This window comes from Abramis brama, assembly GCF_963993115.1.
Source record: "Abramis brama genome assembly, chromosome: 14".
Classification (NCBI taxonomy): domain Eukaryota; kingdom Metazoa; phylum Chordata; class Actinopteri; order Cypriniformes; family Leuciscidae; genus Abramis; species Abramis brama.
Genome location: NC_139976.1, coordinates 4,837,109 through 4,858,320, shown reverse-complemented (window position 1 = coordinate 4,858,320; position 21,212 = coordinate 4,837,109). Strand labels below are relative to the sequence as shown.

The 21,212-nt window shown below is 35.8% G+C and overlaps 2 protein-coding genes across 3 annotated transcripts; both read right to left on the bottom strand.

The window, feature by feature from the left end:
- Positions 1 to 1,977: 1,977 nt before the first annotated feature.
- On the bottom strand, positions 1,978 to 6,126 carry LOC311096034 (sushi, nidogen and EGF-like domain-containing protein 1). Its single transcript, XM_084134957.1, has 9 exons — positions 6,072 to 6,126; positions 5,797 to 5,909; positions 4,505 to 4,531; positions 4,288 to 4,421; positions 3,928 to 4,206; positions 3,751 to 3,846; positions 3,502 to 3,658; positions 3,082 to 3,164; positions 1,978 to 2,896 (listed from the first exon to the last, which is right to left on the bottom strand). Exons 2-9 carry the CDS (start codon positions 5,861 to 5,863, stop codon positions 2,816 to 2,818), a joined length of 924 nt encoding a protein of 307 aa, XP_083991083.1. The 5' UTR covers positions 5,864 to 5,909; positions 6,072 to 6,126; the 3' UTR covers positions 1,978 to 2,815.
- A 784-nt stretch (positions 6,127 to 6,910) lies between these two features.
- On the bottom strand, positions 6,911 to 19,305 carry LOC311096032 (sushi, nidogen and EGF-like domain-containing protein 1). Of its 2 annotated transcripts, none has more exons than XM_084134954.1 (13): positions 19,163 to 19,305; positions 14,483 to 14,552; positions 13,958 to 14,056; positions 13,821 to 13,868; positions 12,291 to 12,323; positions 12,170 to 12,208; positions 10,730 to 10,756; positions 10,485 to 10,618; positions 10,087 to 10,383; positions 9,912 to 10,007; positions 9,692 to 9,833; positions 8,036 to 8,118; positions 6,911 to 7,869 (listed from the first exon to the last, which is right to left on the bottom strand). In XM_084134954.1, exons 3-13 carry the CDS (start codon positions 14,013 to 14,015, stop codon positions 7,786 to 7,788), a joined length of 1,041 nt encoding a protein of 346 aa, XP_083991080.1. In that variant the 5' UTR covers positions 14,016 to 14,056; positions 14,483 to 14,552; positions 19,163 to 19,305; the 3' UTR covers positions 6,911 to 7,785. The 2 variants fall into 2 exon arrangements, with proteins under 2 accessions (XP_083991080.1, XP_083991081.1); XM_084134955.1 differs by having other exon boundaries at positions 14,483 to 14,506; positions 19,163 to 19,290.
- Positions 19,306 to 21,212: the final 1,907 nt, after the last annotated feature.

The window sequence follows — 21,212 nt, the reverse complement described above, 5'->3', positions numbered from 1 at the left end:
GGTTCTACACCTTCATTTGAGTCCAGCTGTGTTTGATTAAACTGATTGGACTTGATTAGGAAAGCCACACACCTGTCTATATAAGACCTTACAGCTCACAGTGCATGTCAGAGCAAATGAGAATCATGAGGTCAAAGGAACTGCCTGAAGAGCTCAGAGACAGAATTGTGGCAAGGCCAAAGGTTATCTGGCCAAGGTTACAAAAAAATCTCTGCTGCACTTAAGGTTCCTAAGAGCACAGTGGCCTCCATAATCCTTAAATGGAAGACGTTTGGGACGACCAGAACCCTTCCTAGAGCTGGCCGTCCGGCCAAACTGAGCTATCGGGGGAGAAGAGACTTGGTGAGAGAGGTAAAGAAGAACCCAAAGATCACTGTGGCTGAGCTCCAGAGATGCAGTCGGGAGATGGGAGAAAGTTGTAGTAAGTCAACCATCACTGCAGCCATCCACCAGTCTGGGCTTTATGGCAGAGTGGCCCGACGGAAGCCTCTCCTCAGTGCAAGACACATGAAAGCCCGCATGGAGTTTGCTAAAAAAACACCTGAAGGACTCCAAGATGGTGATAAATAAGATTCTCTGGTCTGATGAGACCAAGATAGAACATTTTGGCCTTAATTCTAAGCGGTATGTGTGGAGAAAACCAGGCACTGCTCATCACCTGTCCAATACAGTCTCAACAGTGAAGCATGGTGGTGGCAGCATCATGCTGTGGGGGTGTTTTTCAACTGCAGGGACTGGAGGACGACTGGTTGCAATCGAGGGAAAGATGAATGCGGCCAAGTACAGGGATATCCTGGATGAAAACCTTCTCCAGAGTGCTCTGGACCTCAGACTGGGCCGAAGGTTCACCTTCCAACAAGACAATGACCCTAAGCACACAGCTAAAATAACGAAGGAGTGGCTTCACAACAACTCCGTGACTGTTCTTGAATGGCCCAGCCAGAGCCCTGACTTAAACCCAATTGAGCATCTCTGGAGAGACCTGGAAATGGCTGTCCACCAACGTTTACCATCCAACCTGACAGAACTGGAGAGGATCTGCAAGGAGGAATGGCAGAGGATACCCAAATCCAGGTGTGAAAAACTTGTTGCATCTTTCCCAAAAAGACTCATGGCTGTATTAGATCAAAAGGGTGCTTCTACTAAATACTGAGCAAAGGGTCTGAATACTAAGGGCCATGTGATATTTCAGTTTTTCTTTTTTAATAAATGTGCAAAAATGTCAACAATTCTTGATTTAACTTAAATGATTTTAGCAAATGGCTGCAATATAACAAAGAGTGAAAAATTTAAGGGGGTCTGAATACTTTCCGTACCCACTGTATATAGTAGGTGAAAAACATGTGACAATAGAAGTATGTCAGAATTCACAGTAGCCTACTTATAAAAGTGTAGCCAAAAAGTATTCAGACATGGGCTACTACTTTTGTCACGCACTGTTTTTTGCCTACTAATATAGCCTACAGTAGTAGGGATGTATACGACGTCAGATGCAGCCTTTCTCTAATACTGCCACTTTGAGTCTAAGCGTCTCCCATCATTCATCACTTTCAGGAACTAACATACCCCGTTGTCTCGTCATGTCTAGTTAAACTTTACAGTGCAAGATGTTACGTACTTGTTTGTAAAACAAAGTGTTGCTCATTTTATTGGTGCAGAGATTATACGCAGTTTGTAAAAAACGAACGCAGTGATTAAGTAAACAAATCTTTGAAAACGTGCAGTCTTTACGCCCACTTGAATACTTCGGACATACTGTACGAATGGTTATGCAGGCTACAATGCAACTTATAAATGTGGGTGTATTTGTTTTAATAAATAACACAACATTTCCTCCTTTCTTAATCTAATAAAATCACAAACAGTTTGTTAGCAATGCAAAGTTTTAGCATTTCATGAAGCATGCTGGAATCTCACTAACTCTCTTTAAGCGTCTGTCTCCCCCTCGTGGTGAGTCAAGGAACATGCGATTTAATTCACATTATAGAGATTTTTAATTTACTGTTACAGTTTTCACACACCTAACAATGTAACATCAGCCTTTTTTTATAAAAAAATGCAAAGCTAAAGCTAAATAGCCAAATACTTCAATGAATAATATCTCTATAAATGAGCAAATAGGTTTATTGATGTTATCTACAAACATGCATTCATTTTTATGCCATACCAGTTAAGCAGGACCATTTATGCACGTTTAGTTTGACATCAAGTACAAAAGTGGGTGAAGATAAACATTTTATTTTTTTACCCAACACAATCTTTTTCAGAATTTTTGACTATCTAAGCATGTTGTCAAAAAAGCTCAATGTTTATTAAGTTGAATACATCTTTTTTCCTGAGTAAGCAAGGTAATAGCATTATATTAAAATTCACTGGAGTAAAACATGTGACAGCTATAGCTTCGGTCTCCCTAACAGACAATCACGATATGGATCAGTAAAAAGTTGATTTTCCAGCAAGTGGAGCCATAGAGGAATTACAGGTTTACTTTCACTATTGACACTGCAGATCTAGATTAAACCCGTCATACCTCATTGCATGTGAGAGGACATACAAACATTCACCTTCTTGAAGAGTGACATTCCTCTGTGAATCATTTCAAGTCAAAATTGAAGCCATAATTAAACTCAAGTCAAAATTGAAACAAATGTCAAAGCTGATGGGAAATGTTATGCAACAGCATTTCCATCCTCAATGGCTAGATTTGCTGATTAACTTTCCAGAATGAGGGATATTTTAATGGCAGGGATATTTGATTTAAGATATAAATGAACCAGCTGAATTTCTTTCCTTGTATGAGTTACATTTTATGATATTATGGTCGTGTCTTTTGGATTCTTCTGAAGTTCAGCTTCACGCTGCTCGGCAGACCGGACTTGACCAGCTCCTGTTGTAGCTGAAATAAAGATTGACTGATCGATCAAAATTTCTATTTGTATTCTATTAGCACCATAATTAATATATATATATATATATATATATATATATATATATATATATATATATATATATATATATATATATATATATATATATATATATATATACTGTATATTCAGTCCATTAGTAAGTGCAACTTACTTTCTCTAAAACATTCTGAATGTTTTCACTCTTTGTTAGGTCTGAAAATGAAGTAACTCTCAGTTGAACTCCTAAGATATTTTCTGAGGGAAACAAAGCACATGATTAATAATTAATGTTAAAAAGTGTTTACATTTTTATGCATACTTTATACTGAACATATCGAAGAGGTATGGAATATAATATTTGACTTGAATAATGAAGAATTTCACAACACTGCCTTGAAAACAACTTGTTTGTTTGCAGGAACATTTAAATTTCAGCATTTGGCAGATGCTTTAATCCAATTTTAGGTTGATTAAAGGTTTTGAATGTGACTGAATCAAACTCATGACTTTGACATTGCCAAAACATCATATGATGCCACATAAAAACAAAATAATAATACTAAAGATTCTAAACATGATGGCAATTATGTACCTTGTAGATTATTTTGATCTGGTGCACTGTCCACCCTGAAGGCCCATCGACCTGGAACATTTACATTACTGGAGTTCACAAGGTTTGGAATAAAACTCCCATTGACTGATCCAGGAATCACAGAGTAGTCCGTGGAGTTTACTGTGTCATAACCAGCCTGCACAAACAAGGAAATTACTAATTATTGAGACAGAACATCACGAAGAGATAGGCGTAATTTGTTCTATTGATGTATAAGGCATGTTTTACCTGCACCCCATAATATGTCACAGCGCAGTCACCATAATTCATGAGAATGAAAGACAAATCACCGCCCGAAATTAACACCACTTGAAACGATGCTTCCTGCAAAGTTGGGAACAGTGAATGTCACAGCAGCTCTGATAATAACCTTGAGCCTGAAGGAGTTTTAACAAACTAACTTACTGTGCCAGAGTAATGTTGGTATTCAACTCTATCCCAAGTAGCAACAAGGACCCAAGTAGCCGTGAAGTTCAGATCCGGGAAATACTGGTTTATATCCCGAGTGGCTTGAGTGAGCACACTTCCATTTGAGTACTGCTGATACGAGATGCTGCCATTCAAACTTACGTCAACATCTATCCAGAGCGGAGCAATGATGTCTTCACTTCCATTGATGGGAAAGTACTTCGGGTAGTACTCTGATGAAGGCTGGTTGAATGTAAGGTGCCCGTTACTATTAACCTGGGTAATAAAAGATATTAGTGCATGTCACATTTTTTCTCATTCACCATTTGCATTAGCAAAACAGAACTGAAATCTCACATATGTCTTGTTGTACGTGCGGCCAAAGAACACAAAAGGTGTCCACAGGTCGACAAGAGTGGAGTTTTCATCTTGAACAGCAATACCAACAGTGTCTCCCGCCACTGAGCCGAACGGATAGAATGCAACCGGCGCTGCAAGACAAACAAGTTCAAACTCCTATGACGATAATCTCAGTTCATGTTTTATATGTTCTAGTTCTAAGGTCAATAATTACCTGTCTGTGCTTTTGTCACCCTGCCTGCTGAAAAAAAAAAAAAAAAATCAAATACATTTGAATACAATTTTAAATAGAATGTGATATTGTCTATTTCTTTGTCATTCCATTAAAGGCAGGGTAGGTAGGATTTTTCAAAAAAAAAAACATTCCAAATTTGTTTAAACTGTCTTTATATACCAATACATAATTAAAATATAAGTACTCTGAAAACGAGAGTATAAAAATCGAGTGTCTGTAGACTTCTCACGACTGTTGTAAACACAGCTAATTATTTCCATTCACTCCACCCCCTCCCTTCTGAGCTCCTTCCAAAGCCACGCCCCCAAAACACATGAACGCGCGACGCCAAACGCTCAGGCTCAGCTGGAAGACGCATTTATTTACCTGAGACGAGTGCAGAGGAAGGAGCGCAGTGCATGCAGTGACATGTCAGAATCACATGTAATAAAATACCTAACTTTATCACTATAAATATAAACAAATAAGATGGCTTTTAGTACTCACTATCAAGCTAGCATATCGATACTGGTAAAGTTTAAAATATATTTAGTTTGATTCGGTAACAAGCTATATTTATAGGTAACGAGCTATAATTATAAGGCAAAGCTAAAAACAGGTTGCATTGATACACGTTTTCCCATTACCATCAGTTAAACTGTGATGAAGGTGAATTTCGTGTAAGAGTCATAACATATACGGTGTTTTGCATGTAAGAGTTTGCATGATGAAAACATTGTTGACTCTGATGAGGACTAACGTTACACTCCGGTGACAAGTACCGCATCGTCGGTTCAAGGACAGGTCCGGGGTCGAGGGCGAAGCAGAGGAGGTCGTTCAAGAGTGCGGGCAACCAGGGTCCGAGGAAGTAGTTTTTGCCTTGTTTGCCTTCGCTGACTGCATATGCAGGTGCTTTGAATTTTGAATGCTCTTTCTCTGCCATAATTTTACTCTTCGTAGGTTCCGCGCCTCTCTTGCATTCCCCTCAAATCAAACGGGTGCGCGCGCATATGGGCAGATCTTATAGCAACGGGGTGGTAGCCTTGGTTGCGAGAGTGAGTGACAGTCACCCAAACCAATCAATTGTTTCGTCCCGGATGGAAATAATGAGCTGTGTTTATTGCAGATTAAAAGGTCTACAGTCACTCGATTTTTATACTCTCTTTTTCAGAGCACTTACATTTTAATTATGTATTGGTATATAAAGACAGTTTAAACAAATTTGAAAAAAAGTTTTTTATAAAAATCCTACCTACCCTACCTTTAAGGATATTATTCATGGTAAAACTCACTCAGCGAAAGGACTGATATGAACATCAGCAGATATTGTGAAACTGGAGACAATCCCATGATAAACATTTGGATGAGGTCAAAGATATGTCACTGCTACAATTTCACAGAGTAACTAGAAAAATTACAACAGAGCAAAGCAATATTAATACTTACATCATTTTGATTTTATAATAATTTTCTGTTATACTTTAACTATACAGATATACATAGACATAGCATCACAGAATAAGTTGTTAAAACAAACAACGCTATAGACAAAATTTTTGATGTTTACCTCAGACGGCTTCATGGAATATGTGAGAAGCACCTTCTGAAAGGTTCAAATCGAGTATCATAGCGATGAGGGGGAGTGACGTGTTCAGTGTCTGACAGTCAGTGTCTGTCAATGCATTCTGAATAACCACAATGACTGAAATTCTCACTAAACAACTAACAATAAAAGTGAAAGAACTGCTTGACTTCACTTTAGACGACAAGTAGGCAAACACTTATTTTCTTCAAAAGTTCATCCCTTGAAATTGTGTCTGGGCTATTTCCATGTGCCAGATTAGATAAAGAAATCAAAAAGGTCATGGTGTAATTGGCAAAGAAAAACAGGATATAATGCATTCTTGCATAATTTAATTATGTTGATGTATGAAACAGTCCCACAACACGCTTTACATGAAAATCAACAGATACTGATCGAGGGAGTGACTTTATTGCGACAGACACATTTTATTTTGCTCTCAGCTGATTGATCCAATTTCATTTTGAGATCTCTTACCAAGAACATAACCTGCCGTGGAGAGAAAGTCACTATGCGTATGAACACCGCTGAAAGCTAAGTCACTTTCATGGTGCCTAAAACCCATGGTTGGCAAAAACTAAACTAAAACATTCCTGGCTATCCACCTACACTGCCTTCATGGTAAAGGCCTCAGATCTCTAGACAGGCTTAATGAGTGTGTTGCAATTCAGATGTTATGTCCTTAATTCTGGCAGACTTTAGCCCCACCTACTGGATGAGTTTAACATTTCAGATGGAGATTCTTCTTTTTCTTCTACTTTTTTAAACTTCATTTGTTATAGCACACCAAATCAGGTTTCCTCAGCTGTGCCTTAAACAAAAGTGGGCCAAGTAAAATATTTTATTCGCCAACAACAACTGTTCCACCAACTGTTTCTGCGTGTTCTCAACTTCTTGTTTATATACACAAACACACAGATAAATGTTATATAAAAAAAGGTCAAATGCACAATCAAATAAACAAGCTTTGAATAAACTTCAAAAAAGGGAGGAGAAACTGCTTCCCTTATTTATTTTTTTGTGGTTGACGTCAAAGCTTGTGTATATCAGACTGGTATTTTGGCACAAAATCTAGAAGCAAGTCAGATTGCCAACATAAGTATGATATACCCTCATTGTCAAAAACCAAAACTGTGAAATTGTGACCCAGACTATGTTTATATGAGGGGTTGGCACTTTGTTATGCTGCCAATTGATGTCCAGAAACCAGCTGAAAGCTGCTGTCCTTAAGTTCTATGGTTAAAAATATATTACACAGTAATGTCCATGAGAACGATACATGCACATATTTTCGATATGGATGAGTAATGCTTCTGGTAACTGGAGTTGTAGACAAAGAACAGGTTTATTAGTATTGTTCACATGCTACAGTTCAAAGTTTAAACCCCTGATACTTGTTAAAGATATCTGATAAAACAAAGCATTACAGAAAGAATTAATGATTATTATTCAAGATAAATTAAGTTGGAACATATATGATTAATGTAATAAATTATTTCATTATCTAATTTTATCATATTCACATTGTCATTTTTTCATCATATGTATATACAGTATATGCTCATTTATTATTATATGAGAGAGTAATAAGTTGAAGGGTGAGAAAATATAAAGGTTCCCTTCCTGCGACATTCTTCTCTTTATCCGTTTCTACATCTTCAAGGTCACCATTTGCAACTTTTTAAGTCCCTTCCATGTATTACGGCTGTGTCTTTTTGACGTTTCTTAACTTCATCTCAAAGAAACTTGGCACTCCATAATAATTGACCAGCTCTTGTGTTATCTGAAACAAAGATGGACAGATAGATCAAAATGTATTTCCATTGTACTCTATTGTACTATTGGTTAATAAAGTCACCAGTGTCAGATATAAAGTCAGAAATATAAGATAAAAGATTTTTTTTTCCACTCAGGCAGAAATGTGCTTTTGTGTGAAAATTGTGACTTACTTGCTGCAAAACATCCTCAACGTTTCCACGCTGTGTCAGGTCTAAAAATGACCTAATTTTCAATTTAACTCCTATGACATTTTCTAAAAGGAAACACACAGGCATAATAATAAGGCATAATAACAAACACACACACACAAATACAGTATATATATATATATATATATATATAGAGAGAGAGAGAGAGAGAGAGAGAGAGAGAGAGAGAGAGAGAGAGAGAGAGAGAGAGAGAGAGAGAGAGAGAGACCGATAGTCCACGATAAGGCCGAATAACAGCCGTTCTGATATGGAGCCATATCGCATGGCTACTTGTGTGACATTGCGTTTATACAACAGTTCGACGACACAAGTGTGTAAATTAATAAGAAACAACAACAGTGTGTCTTTAAAAACACTCTTCCTTCCTCCATGGATTTAAATCTCAAGTTGACAGCGGATCCCAAGCCTCCGTTACTAATTCTAAAGCGTCACTTTATAACAAGTAACGAAGGAACGCTGAGTTGCTTCATTGAAGCTTATTGAATTATGTATAGTAGAGTATTATGAGAGAGAAAGATTGACTAAGCGAGTGCATTACCTGCATCTAGCTGATGTTCTTCTGGCCAATCTTATTTCCATAATCACAAAATCAGTTTGAATGTCCGCTGAGACTTTTTCCTTTCAACAGTTAAGGGGATTTCCCATGACAGCTCTAGTCAGTGCATTTGTAAATTGAGTCTTGTTGTTTACAACCTTTTTTCAGTCCTTTTCAATATAAAAGTATTTGCTACTGACTCACTCATAAAGACCCTTACGAAAAAGAAGTTTATTCAAGTGTGCTATTAGTATACTTCTTTTAAACTAAACTTAATCTACTTTTTATGTACTTCTCAGAAATATACTTCAAATTCCACTTAAGTATTGACTTATACTGAGAGAAAAGTCTAAGTATATTTGGCCAATACTTGTTGATCGAGATATACTTAAAAGTATAATTAAGTATTTTAAGTATTTTTGGCTTGTGCTTGTGTTTACTAAATACTTTTTTTTAAACATAATATTACACACTGTCTTATAAACTAACATGTTCAAGTTTTTATAGTAACAAGCTTTCGGGTGGAATAGCTTATAGAGTAAATAAAATAAGCATGGAACTGAACCTGATCTTGCACACAGCAATAATTCCCTTATGAAAAATAATTTTATTCAAGTGTTCTATTAGTATACTTCTTTTCAACTAAAAAGAAGAAAGCATACTTTCAGTCTACATTTTATATACTTCTCAAAAATATACTTTATGTATAGGAGACGTATGATTCTGTAATTGCAAACAAAGGTTTCTGTACCATACAGTATATTAAGTTCTGCTTTTCTGATGTATCAAATACTTATGTCATGCAATAAAATGCAAATTAATTACTTAAAAATCATACAATGTGATTTTCTGGATTTTTGTTTTAGATTCTGTCACTCACAGTTGAATAGTACCTATGATAAAAATTACAGACTTCTACTTGCTTTGTAAGTGGGAAAACCTGCAAAATCGGCAGTGTATCAAATACTTGTTCTCCCCACTGTATATACACAGTGTACACATATATATACACACACACACGTGCGCTCACACACACACAAACAAACTAATAATAGTATCACATCATTTGCTGAAAGTCCTACCTGTTCTGTTGTTCACAGGAAAGGCCCAACGACCCGGAACATTTACGTTACTCGTGTTCTTGAGGTTTGGGATGGAGTAGCCACTAGATGCATCATAATGAATGACATAATAGTCAGTGGAGTTTATTGTGTCATATCCAGCCTATTAAAACCATGAAAAATTTATGTTATGCAAGATACAGAGCCCAATCCAATGTTTTTTTTTTGTTTGTTTTTTTACCTCCACTGGAAATTGTATCCCAGCACAGTCACCATAATTCATCAGAATGAAAGAAAAATCACCTCCTGAAATTAAAACCACTTGAAAGGTGATCGCCTGAAAAAAAAGAAACAACATCATGATTCATAGTCTATACAGTCTGTGACCTTGTGTCGGAAAAAGAAAAAGTATTTACCGGAGCTGAGTGAAGATTTAATACATTCATATCCCTTGTTTGAACATAGTCCCATGTTGCAACAAAGACCCAAGAAGCAGAAAAGCCCTTATGAGGGAAATACTGGTTTATATCCTGAGTGGCGCGAGTGAGCACACTTCCACTAGTGTACTGCTGATACGAGTATCTGCCTAAACCAAAGTCATCAAGGTCAGTCCAGAGCGGAGCAATTAAATCTTCAGTTCCATGTGTGGGAAATGGGTAAATGTAAGCATCTGGTACAAATGGGTTGAATGTAAGGAGTCCATTATAATTAACCTGAAATAAGAGAAATCAGTTCAAATCCACCAGTAAAGTATGAGCTGGCTAATAACAACATTTGCATTCATATCAGACTGCCAATGGAACTAGATTCTCACATATGTATAGTTGTACTTGCGGCCAAAGAATGTAAATGGAGTGGAGAAGTTAACATATCTGTAGCTTTCACCATCATTTTCAAGCTGTTCTGTGTCTCCTGCCGCTGAGCCGAATGGATAGAATATCGCTGGTGCTGCAAATAGAATCAACACAAAAAATGAATGAAGATGTGAGCAGTGTTTACAAGTCAGAATCTCATAATTATGGCGAATCTGACATGAACGAACCAAAAGTCAATTAATACCTGTCCATGCAGTTGTTGTTGGAATGGCTGTCAAAAAAAAAAAGTATTCAATTATTAAACACTTCTGTAAAATACATTAAAAACACATTGCATATTATATGATATCAGTCACAGCATTATTACTTGTCTTGATGAGATCATGAGAAAAACAATTACAAACACTATTATATTCCTCATGAACTCACTTGACGAGTGCAACTATTTTCTGTTTATGTATTTTCTATTGAAACTGGAAGTTGGGACAAGCGTATTAAAAAACGGTAACACTTTACAATAAAGTTTCATTAGTTAACAAATGTAGTTAACATGAACAAAGACTGAACAATACTTTTCAACTGAACAATTAATTTCAACATTTACTAATACATTATTAAAATCAAAAGTTGTAATTTTGTTAAAATCAAAAGTTGTATTTGTTAACTAAAGTTAACAATAATTAATGCACTGTGAACTAAAATGAACACAATGAACAACTGTATTTTTATTTACTAACATTAACAAAGATGAATAAATACTGTAACAAATGTATTGCTCATTGTTAGTTCATGTAGAAAATACATTAAAGTGCCCTTACTATGCCACTATTTTAAAGTCTCCTAATTTTGTTTTGGAGGTCTCCTACAACAGTTTTACAAGCATCAAAGGTCAAAAAACACTTTCATTTTCTCATAATACACTTTGCACATCACCACATTTTTCAATGATTCTCAAACGACTCATCAAATTAATCAATCTCTCTAAATCCCTCCTTTCCACGAGCTGTAACTCTGCTCTGATTGGCCAGACAGCTCAGTCTGTGATTGGTCTACAACGTACAGCGCCTGTCGGAAGCTACACGCCCATTCATATTCTAGAGAGAATTTAATTGTGCACAAAATTGTATATTGATTCATGTATAAGGAATATATACAGTATTATTGGTCCCTTTTCTGAGAAGACAAAGACTACATTTGAAATGTGTATTTTTGGTCTTTGTTCTTGGAAGAGAAGAAGTGTTTCAGCCTTAGTTAATTATTTATTATTTATTTAATGACGTACAAGTCTCACATTCTGGCATTATGTTATAAAAAACAGGAACAGTTCCTTGTCTCTGTTTTTCTTTGAGCTCCATCAGATGAAGCGTTACATTTAGGAACATTCTCCTGCCATTTACTGTCACTGGCAGGGACTATTTTAAGCATGGCATCTAATGATTAATGACTGCAAAAAAAGTAACATATCAATAGCCTACATATATATTTTTGTCTATATAAATAGTGTTGTGAATGCAGTCACGACTGAGGGGGTTTGCGTCTGTCCTAATAATGTCCTTCAGCCAAGATTGTGTTCACAATACAGCACGGCCCCTCATACCTTATTGCGTACTTATCTATTCTGTAAATTACATAAAAGCATTGCATAGGAATGTGATGAGTCATCTATCAATCACAGCATTATTACCTGGTAGAACTGTGGTGGTGGTGGTGGTGGTGGTGGTTTCTGAAAGAAAGACATTTTATCGGTTAATGTATTGTTGTCTGCACTCTTACACTTACATAGAAATAGGCTCATGACTAATTACCTGGTATGGTTGCTGTGGTTTCTGTGGTGGTTTCTGAAAGAAGGAAAACAAATATAAACACCATAAAAAACCTCATGAACTCAATTCACAAATGCCTCTTTTTTTTTTCTCTTTCTCTGATAAACTGATTTCTCAGGTTCATTTTGGGTTTGTTCAATTGACACCATTTGGTGACAGTCTAAGTACTGGCCAGTGTTGTTGTTTTGCAGGTATTGTTGTTATGCTTTTTGTAAAAATCAAATAAGGTTACACTTTATTTTAAGGTGTCATTGTTACTGTGTAATTATATATTTAAGTACTGAGTAATATTAAGCAACTACATGTACGTACTATAGGGTTAGGGTAGGATTAGGATTTGGTTGAGGGTTAGTTTCATGTAATTATGCATAATTTACTGTTATTACTATGGTAAGTACATGTAACATGTAACAAGGATACTGTAAAATAAAGTTATACCAAAAATAATTATTTTACAGTCCTGTTCCCCATGTACATACTATGTACTTATCATAGTAATTACAATAACTGGGTAGTAACTAGGTACTAATCCTGAACCTACCCTTAAACCTAACCCATGTAGTTACCCTATATTGGCCATTACTTAGGTAAGTACACTGTACTGTACGTACATGTAAGTGCACGTACAGTAAAATAAAGTGAAACAAACACTTCTGTAAAGTATATAAAAATGTTACGTATCATCCATCACTCACAACACTGTTCAACTTTAACAACATAGGTGATGTTTTTAGAAAAACTGGTTTGAAGGATCTAAGGATTCTCAATAGCAACCTGTTAGTGTCTTACTTTGAGAGAACAACTACATCTGTGTTGTGTTTTATTTACTTTGTTTTTATATGATTCAATTTTATAATAATTTATAATCATCAGTCATTTATGTAATTGTCAACTGATTGATCATTTAACCCTTTATTCATATTATTTGATTTACATCATTTATTCATCTTTTTTTTGTATTATTATTTATTTGTCATTTTATGTTTTTATATTTCATATTACTTATATTTATTTCCTTGCTCTTGCAATGCTTGCTATTGTTGTTTAATCTTATGATTGTGAGGTTTTATGGGATGTTTGTCTTCATGAGTGAGAGTATCACAGGACGATGTTGTGAAGCAGTAATTTTCCATTGTTTGTGCATTGCTATAATAGCACTTGTTGGATTTGTACTGATCAGATGAAGTCTGAGCATTGAGTAGTGTGACATCTAGATGACGTCTGAGCATTGAAACAAACACAACTAAGATTATTCAATAAAATCTGTTATTTTTCAGGTGGGGCAAATGTTCCCTTGTGTTTCCAGTTTTGCCAGATGCCTGTCTTGTTTTCACCTACGGCTACAGGGAGTTTTTGCTTGTAGTTTTGTTTAGCTTTTTATTTACTTAATAAACATCCCTTTTCCTGCACAGGGATCCTCTCTCACTATTTCACCATTCTGTGACAAATATATCTGATATTTTTTGAAGTGGAGATCCATCCACTCTAACAAATTCAAAGATCTATATTTACCTATAGCCTGTATTGTTGTTGTTGTTTCAATTGTTGTTTGTGCCCTGGCTGTTAAAGAGAAAGAGATTATTAAATTCAGAAACACAAAATTGTCTTTGCCACATAAAACTGATAATCTAACAGAAACTAAAGCTTACTCAGTGTCAGGACTGATATGAACACCAGCAGAAGCTCTGAATCCAGAAATAATCTCATGATGATGAAGTCAGAGGTAAAACCAGCATGTGGGAGTCCTTCTGTAATCAGGGGGAGATTTATTATTCTCATTATATAGATTTTAACCTTGAATAAGGTAAGTGATAATAACTTTATTAAATATTTTCAACTTTGAAATATGATTGTAGGAGCCACTTTTGAAGCGGTAGGAAAAAAATCCAATATTCTAAAGGTCCCACTTTATAAATATTAAACTAAATATTTAATTTTTTATTACTAATAAATAATGGTAAATATTTATTGAACACATTTTGCTGTTTAAAAAAATCAGAAACACATTAAGCTACTTGATTTGCGAATTGCTTTACATTTATTTATTATATTTATAGCAAAATATACCCATTATTATAATATTATAATTAGTTTAATCCATTATGCAAGTAAGGATAAATTGTGAGAGAATATAGCTTATGGAGAGTAACATTAAATAGAAAGATTGGACTTACCGTTCTTCTAAGCTGCTCTTGCACCTATGGTGGGTAAGAAGGAAGTTTGACTGATATTTACCAGCACTGCCTACAGAGAAAAAAATTCCTGGCATGGAAGAATGTTTTTTTTTTTTGGAACACAGCCAGCAACTCTTAGAAAAACAAAATTCCTTCAGAAATAATAACAATACTTTATATAGGCCTGCATACTCTTCACATCTCTATTACCTAAAAAAACAACAACAACTAAAAACTACAATGGTACACAATTCAGTGCCTGCAACATACTGTATCAAAAATATACCATTCCCCTGCACAATGGTATCACCACAGTACTATTTACAGTGGGTTTTTTTATGGTTTACACATCAAGTGTCTATCACACGGTTACAGATCTATGAGAAAGGACTCAAATGCAGAAATTAGTAACTTTTAATCAGTGACAATTTTATTATATTGTTGCCTATGTGATGCTCTTTTCTCTTTTTGTGTTACCTAATTGAAAACTATATAATTCAAAATAATATATTAATTTTAAAATGTATCATTAACATGCCGTTGTTAAAATAGTAGCCTAATAATAAAGCAAAACAGTAATCTAAGCAAAAAAAGTAATGCCTCGTTTCCACTGAGCAGTACGGTACGGTACGGAACGGTACGCATTTATTTGCGTTTCCACTATCAAAAGTTGTGAATGGTACCAAAATGCCGAACCGTACCGTACCACTTTTTAGGTACCCTTCCATTGGGGTACCTAGCACAGTGGAACGGTACTAAAAGGTGGAGCTAGACTCACTGCAGGACGTTGATTGGTTGACAGAGAATCGTCACTTGCGCGTGCTACAAGGGGAATGACAACATAAGAAGCGCCATTTTTTAATATACAGTTTAATATAATACTACTGTTACTGTATCACGAAATGTAATTTTAAGAGTTTTTCAGGCGAGAATGTAGTTGTTTAAAGCTCAAATCTGTGGTTTATTTATAAAGATGATTTTTTTCCCCCCCGGTTGTGAGATCCATGCGTTCAGCGGGGCTCGGCGCTCATGTTTCCCGGCTGGATGAGCCTTTCCTCGGCTAATCTTCTGACGTTCGTCGCTTACTCCGACGGTAGTGGTTAAACATGAGATATAATTCGTCTTGTGTAGACCTAACGGGCGATCTTTGCTCTCGTGAATATATAATGAGTTCCCTGTCAATCGTTTTGGCTGAGGGCTAAGTTTAGTTTCATATTAACGTTATAGGCTATTTATATTAAACTTTACTTGTAATGTTAGACTAGAGCGCTGCATTTGGATATTTGACTGAATTGTTTGCTTTATTTCTTATTGTATAGCTTCTTGTACCTTTTACTTAAACTTTTATATAGGCTATTATTGATAAAACTGAAATTTTACAAAAAGAAATATGGTTTCTTGTCATTTTTTTATTACAAGATTATCACTGATGTTTATTGCAACATTTGTACAAACGCATATATTGCCTGGAATATGTTTTTTTTTTTTTTTATTTAAACGAAAAGAGGTAACGTTAGGGTTGTGTTTTAAATTTCGTTTTGTTATAAATAGAATAACGTATAACGTGCAGTGAATAATGAATATGCGTTGCGCATGAACCACATTTGTGTCCCTATAATGTTTAATTTATTTAAATGAAAACGAAAAGAGGCAGAGTGGTGTTTTATAACATATTTCGTTTTATTGTTTCTTAAAATGTACATACAGAGCAAGTTAACAGAGATAACCGGAGTAGCAGAGCGAGCTGAGTGACGCTTTTAAAAACGCGCTGTACCATTTGCATGTAGGAGTCGCACATGGCAAGTACAAACTTTGCGTACTTGATATTGAGAAAAGCCTAATGTCGGCGCTTGTCTTCTTGTGACAAACATGTCGAGGAGCAAGAACAAGATCTGCTGCATGTCATCCATTGTAGCATGTTCTACATGCTCTATGTTCTTCTTCGCGCGAAAATGACGTTGATCGAAACACCACGCCTATCAAGTAAGGGTACTGTTGGCAGTGGAAACGCTAGCCAGATCATGGTTAACAGACCCGAACCGTACCGTACTGTCCCGTACCGTACCGTACTGCTCAGTGGAAACGAGGCATAAGTCTAGTAGGCCTATTTCCAAGTCCACTAGCAAGCAGCGGTATCGGGTAATCGCACATCAGCTACTATAAACAACTTTATAATGTCTTAAAGGGACTTTGCTATAAACTTTACATTATTTTTATCAACTTATTAAGCCAAATGTCTTTGTAAACAAGTCTAATTTATTTTTAAGGACAAATATTGACAAAGATGAAAAAAAAAACAAACAAAAAAACTTTTTTTACATTTTGTTATGAAAGTGACCTTTCTCACCACTGAAGTTATTTAGTGTTTAAAAGGGAATGCAAAAAGTTCACAGTTGGGTCAATATATGTCTTCTTATACAAGTATGCTTCTAGTAAACCGAGTTAAAGAGGAAGGTCAGGTTTAATTTCATTGTTCACATGCTTCAGATCAGTTTAGTTTTAAACCCTTGCAACCTTGCAAGAGATCTGATAATACAAACGCATGATGAGAACATAGAAAAAAGAGAATGAATTATTATTATTCAAACAAAATGAACAGAAAAAAGTTGGATCAAACAGAATTAATGTAGTTTTTTGTATGATTATTTTGATTTGTACATTATGTGGATTTATTGTGCATTCGATAGGCTACTTCAACCACATTACCAATGAGGAAGACTATTGAGGCATGTTGTCAAAAAAGCTCATTGTTTGTTTAGTTGACTGAACAATACATAGAAATAATAGCCTTTATTAACTAATTCACTGGAGTAAAACAGTATGGCAAGTGGAGCCATAGAGGAATAACAGGTTTACTTTCACTGTTGACACTGCAGATCTAGATTAAACCCGTCATACCTCATTGAATGTGAGAGGACATATAAGCATTCACCTTCTTGAAGAGTGACATTCCTCTGTTAATCATTTGCTCTCAAGTCAAAACTGAAACAAAATGTCAAAGCTGATGGGAAATGTTATGCAACAGCATTTCCATCCTCAATGACTTGATTTGCTGATTATGTTCCCTGAATGAGGGATGTTTTAATGGCAAGGATATTTGATTTAAGATATTAATGAACCAGCTGAACTTTTTTTCTTGTACGAGTTACATTTTATGATATTACAACCCATTCTCACCCCCAAGGCATCAAAAACTGAAGTCAAGCGCCCCTTCGTCTGTGGACGAATTTGGATCTCCGTTGCTTTCAATGGGAAACCTGTGGCGTCAACCATAGACATAATAAATACATAGACGCCCTATTGGCCGCGTTGGAACGGTTGGAACGTTGCTGCGATACGTCAACACCGACATATTGCCGAGGGCAAGACTGCGCTGTAAACAGATGCAAGTAAACGGGTGAGATGCGGTTTTTCTGGATAACAACAAAAATAACAATTATATTTATCATCCGATTTCAGTGGTTTGTACGTGGTGTACAAAAAATTCCATCTCTAGTTATTTAAAATCTCAATAGTTACACTTATAAAATATTTTTTTAATAAGGAATTGTCAAAGCTCAGGCTTATCATGCCTATTTGGCTTTTTATTCTTGGATAAGAATTGTGAAGACCCCCATACTGAGATATAATTAAATTTTCACATTAAATGAAATAAAGTTTTCTTATTGTGGAAAAAGCATTTTCTGTCTTTAACCCGATTTTAGCTTTTCTTGTGCTTAGAATTGACCGCCATTGAGAAAATGAAACAAATCGACCAATACAAATCACACCGACAGGCTGCTTTCTTTATTTTTATAGCACTAAAATGATAGATATAGATAGATAGGCCTACTCCAAATATAAAATAACAAAGATAACTGTATATAACTGATAACTGTAAATAGTATAGTGTATAGTCAATAAAATAAAATAAACAGTAGCCTATACAGCAAATAAAATAGTAATGAATAGTATAATTATATAATATCATAAGTACAATAACATAATAATAATATATTGACAATAGCATAGTTTATGTATAATACTATAATAATAGCAATATAATATGAAATATCAATGAGAAAAAAATATAAACAATAAAAAAAAGTTAAATAGTGACTAGTGAATAGTACAATAATTAATAATTTAACTATAATAGATTGATAATCACAAGTGGTATAATATTATAATAAAAAATAATAATAATAATAGCAAATACAATGTAATATCAATTGCAGAATAATATAGACAATAATACAAATAGTGAATAAAATAGTGACTAGTACCTACCCGAAACGAATACTTGTCATAAAAGTCGGAAATAAAAAGAAAATTTAAAAGAAAAATTTAAAAGAAAATATAGATGAATATTTAGATTTCAGGAAATTTACTTTATAATATAAAATATAACATTAAAGCTAAAACTATAAATCATTACAACTCATGTCTCAATTTTCACAGCTAAGTTAACAAGCGACATCGCTAGCTCTTTAAGTCTGACTCCGGTGGTCAACTAACCTTACAATTACTAATTATATAATGACCAAATACAACCAGAAACAAATGTTCAGTCTTGCTTGTGAAAGGTAATTCCCCGAGACCTGTTTTCAATTGTGCTGTGATTTGTACACCCCCAAGCAGCACACGAGGTAGGCATTTTTCTCAATTGAGTATAGTAGGCGATTTCGGACACAGCCTTACCTGGCTATCCACCTAAATTGCCTTCATGGTATCGGCCTCAGATCTCTAGACAGGCTTAAGGAGTGTGTAGCAATAGGCTCTATGCACGATCGCTTCCGCGTTTTGTCTCAGCTTGCCCAGTTACATCTGGGCTGCGTTCAGCCTGGACAAAACGTTGCACAACGTTTTTTAAACAGAAACGGTGATGCGTTGAACACACTGTTCTGATGACGCAAGAGTTGCAACTATGGCAGCTGAGAAGGCCATTCTTTGTGTTCTTTGTGAAGAATTTTCAGAGCCTGATAAAGTCGGTATAAATATGTGTTTAATACTACAAAATATGCCCAATGTTACAGTTACTGCACTTGCCGCCCAGAACAAAAGAGAACATCCCAATCGAGTGAAGGGATTGCTGAAACTGAAATGGAAGCACACATCTTACCTAATTCAGACTAAAACACATCTATTTAGCCTCACATACTGACTTTATTTGTAGTTCATACTGTTTTAATACCCTGTATTTTCTTTCTCATTTTTAGGAAAAGCACTTAATTACCATTGTTTATTTCTATACCAAATGTCATACACTTGCAATGAAGCTAAAAATATAAACAACTACATCATTATGTTGATATCCTATATTTTTACAATAAAACTTACGACAAACATGTCTTCTAATATCCTCAGTTGTTGCGTATACCGAGCTGCATCGAACACATTTGTAAATTACTTTCCTTGAACCCATTGTGCGAGTTCACTTTAATACCGCGTGCTTTATATACATGTTGCTGCTGATTGGACTGCAGTTCTGACACACCCACCAAACAAGAGAAAACGCATCTCAAACCCCGTTGCACACCGGTGCACGCCGTTTCCAGGAAACATGACGTTCAACCCGGAAACCGTAGCAAAACGTTGCGCACCGTTTTGAACTTGAACATGCCCCTGGTGCTGCGCCGGAAGCCGTTTTTGCATTCGGTGAAGATAATGGCAAATTACACTCACTGTTTACAAGAACTTCCTGTGGTTAACGTGAATGATGTTAACAATATTGTGAGGAAGTTAGCTATCACACCTAAGAGTAAGAGAAGGGCTTTAAATTATATATTTTGAGCTACATCGACAACTTTGAGGGTGAGTAGGCTATTCTCTCATATCATGCGAAATCCGACTAGCGAAACGGTTTCTAAAATCGTTGTCTCCATTTCTGACCAGTTCATACTGACCAGTTCATACGGTCTTTGTATTATTTGATCTATTTAGTTAAACATATAGTTTTACATAAATTTGAAAATTGCTTGTTTGTGCAATGTACATACAAATGGTGAAATGTGATTGTTACTGACTAAGAGTAATAATTTCTCAGTTTCCAGTAAAGATCAGTTCTCAGGAGAGATCAGCGTGAGGGCGACATGTTTCAGGTCGATGAGGAAGTCAGAGAAGCCCCATAGATTAAGACATGGACCCTCAGCCGAGCAATGGACTGTGTCTTCCTCACCTCATCAGCTGTCATCTGTTGCATGGCTTTGTCGACCATTATTGTCACTCCAGGTTTCAACAGAGACACAATCCCAGACTGCTTAAAAAGCTCCTTGTCACTGACAGATTCTACATACAGGGATGACACAAAGGTGACCACACCATGTGGTGCCATGCCAATTAACCCCTTGAAGGTGCAGTGGAACTTGTAATTGGAGAAGACTTCACTTTGAAGCAGGAGAGAGGATGGAGTCTGGCAACGCACTTCCGTGCAGTCGTACACCACTTGAGTGTCTGGGTAGTCCTGGAACTCATTGGGTAGATGAGCCTTGACATTCTCCTCAGACATCCATATGTGGACATAGCCAAGAATGGTGTACAAAAAATTGGCCCAGGTTGTAATATTTCGGCTAACTGTAGACTGATGAATGTTGAATCTGTGGGCCAGATCCCGTGTTAGATCAACTGAGAGGTGGATCATGAAGAGGAAGAACTCATCAATGGGCTGCAGGGCCTGACCCTATAAAAAAACAAGGTTTGCAATTATGTACATATAATGTGTAGGCTGAGCTTTCACTGAAAATGTAAAATT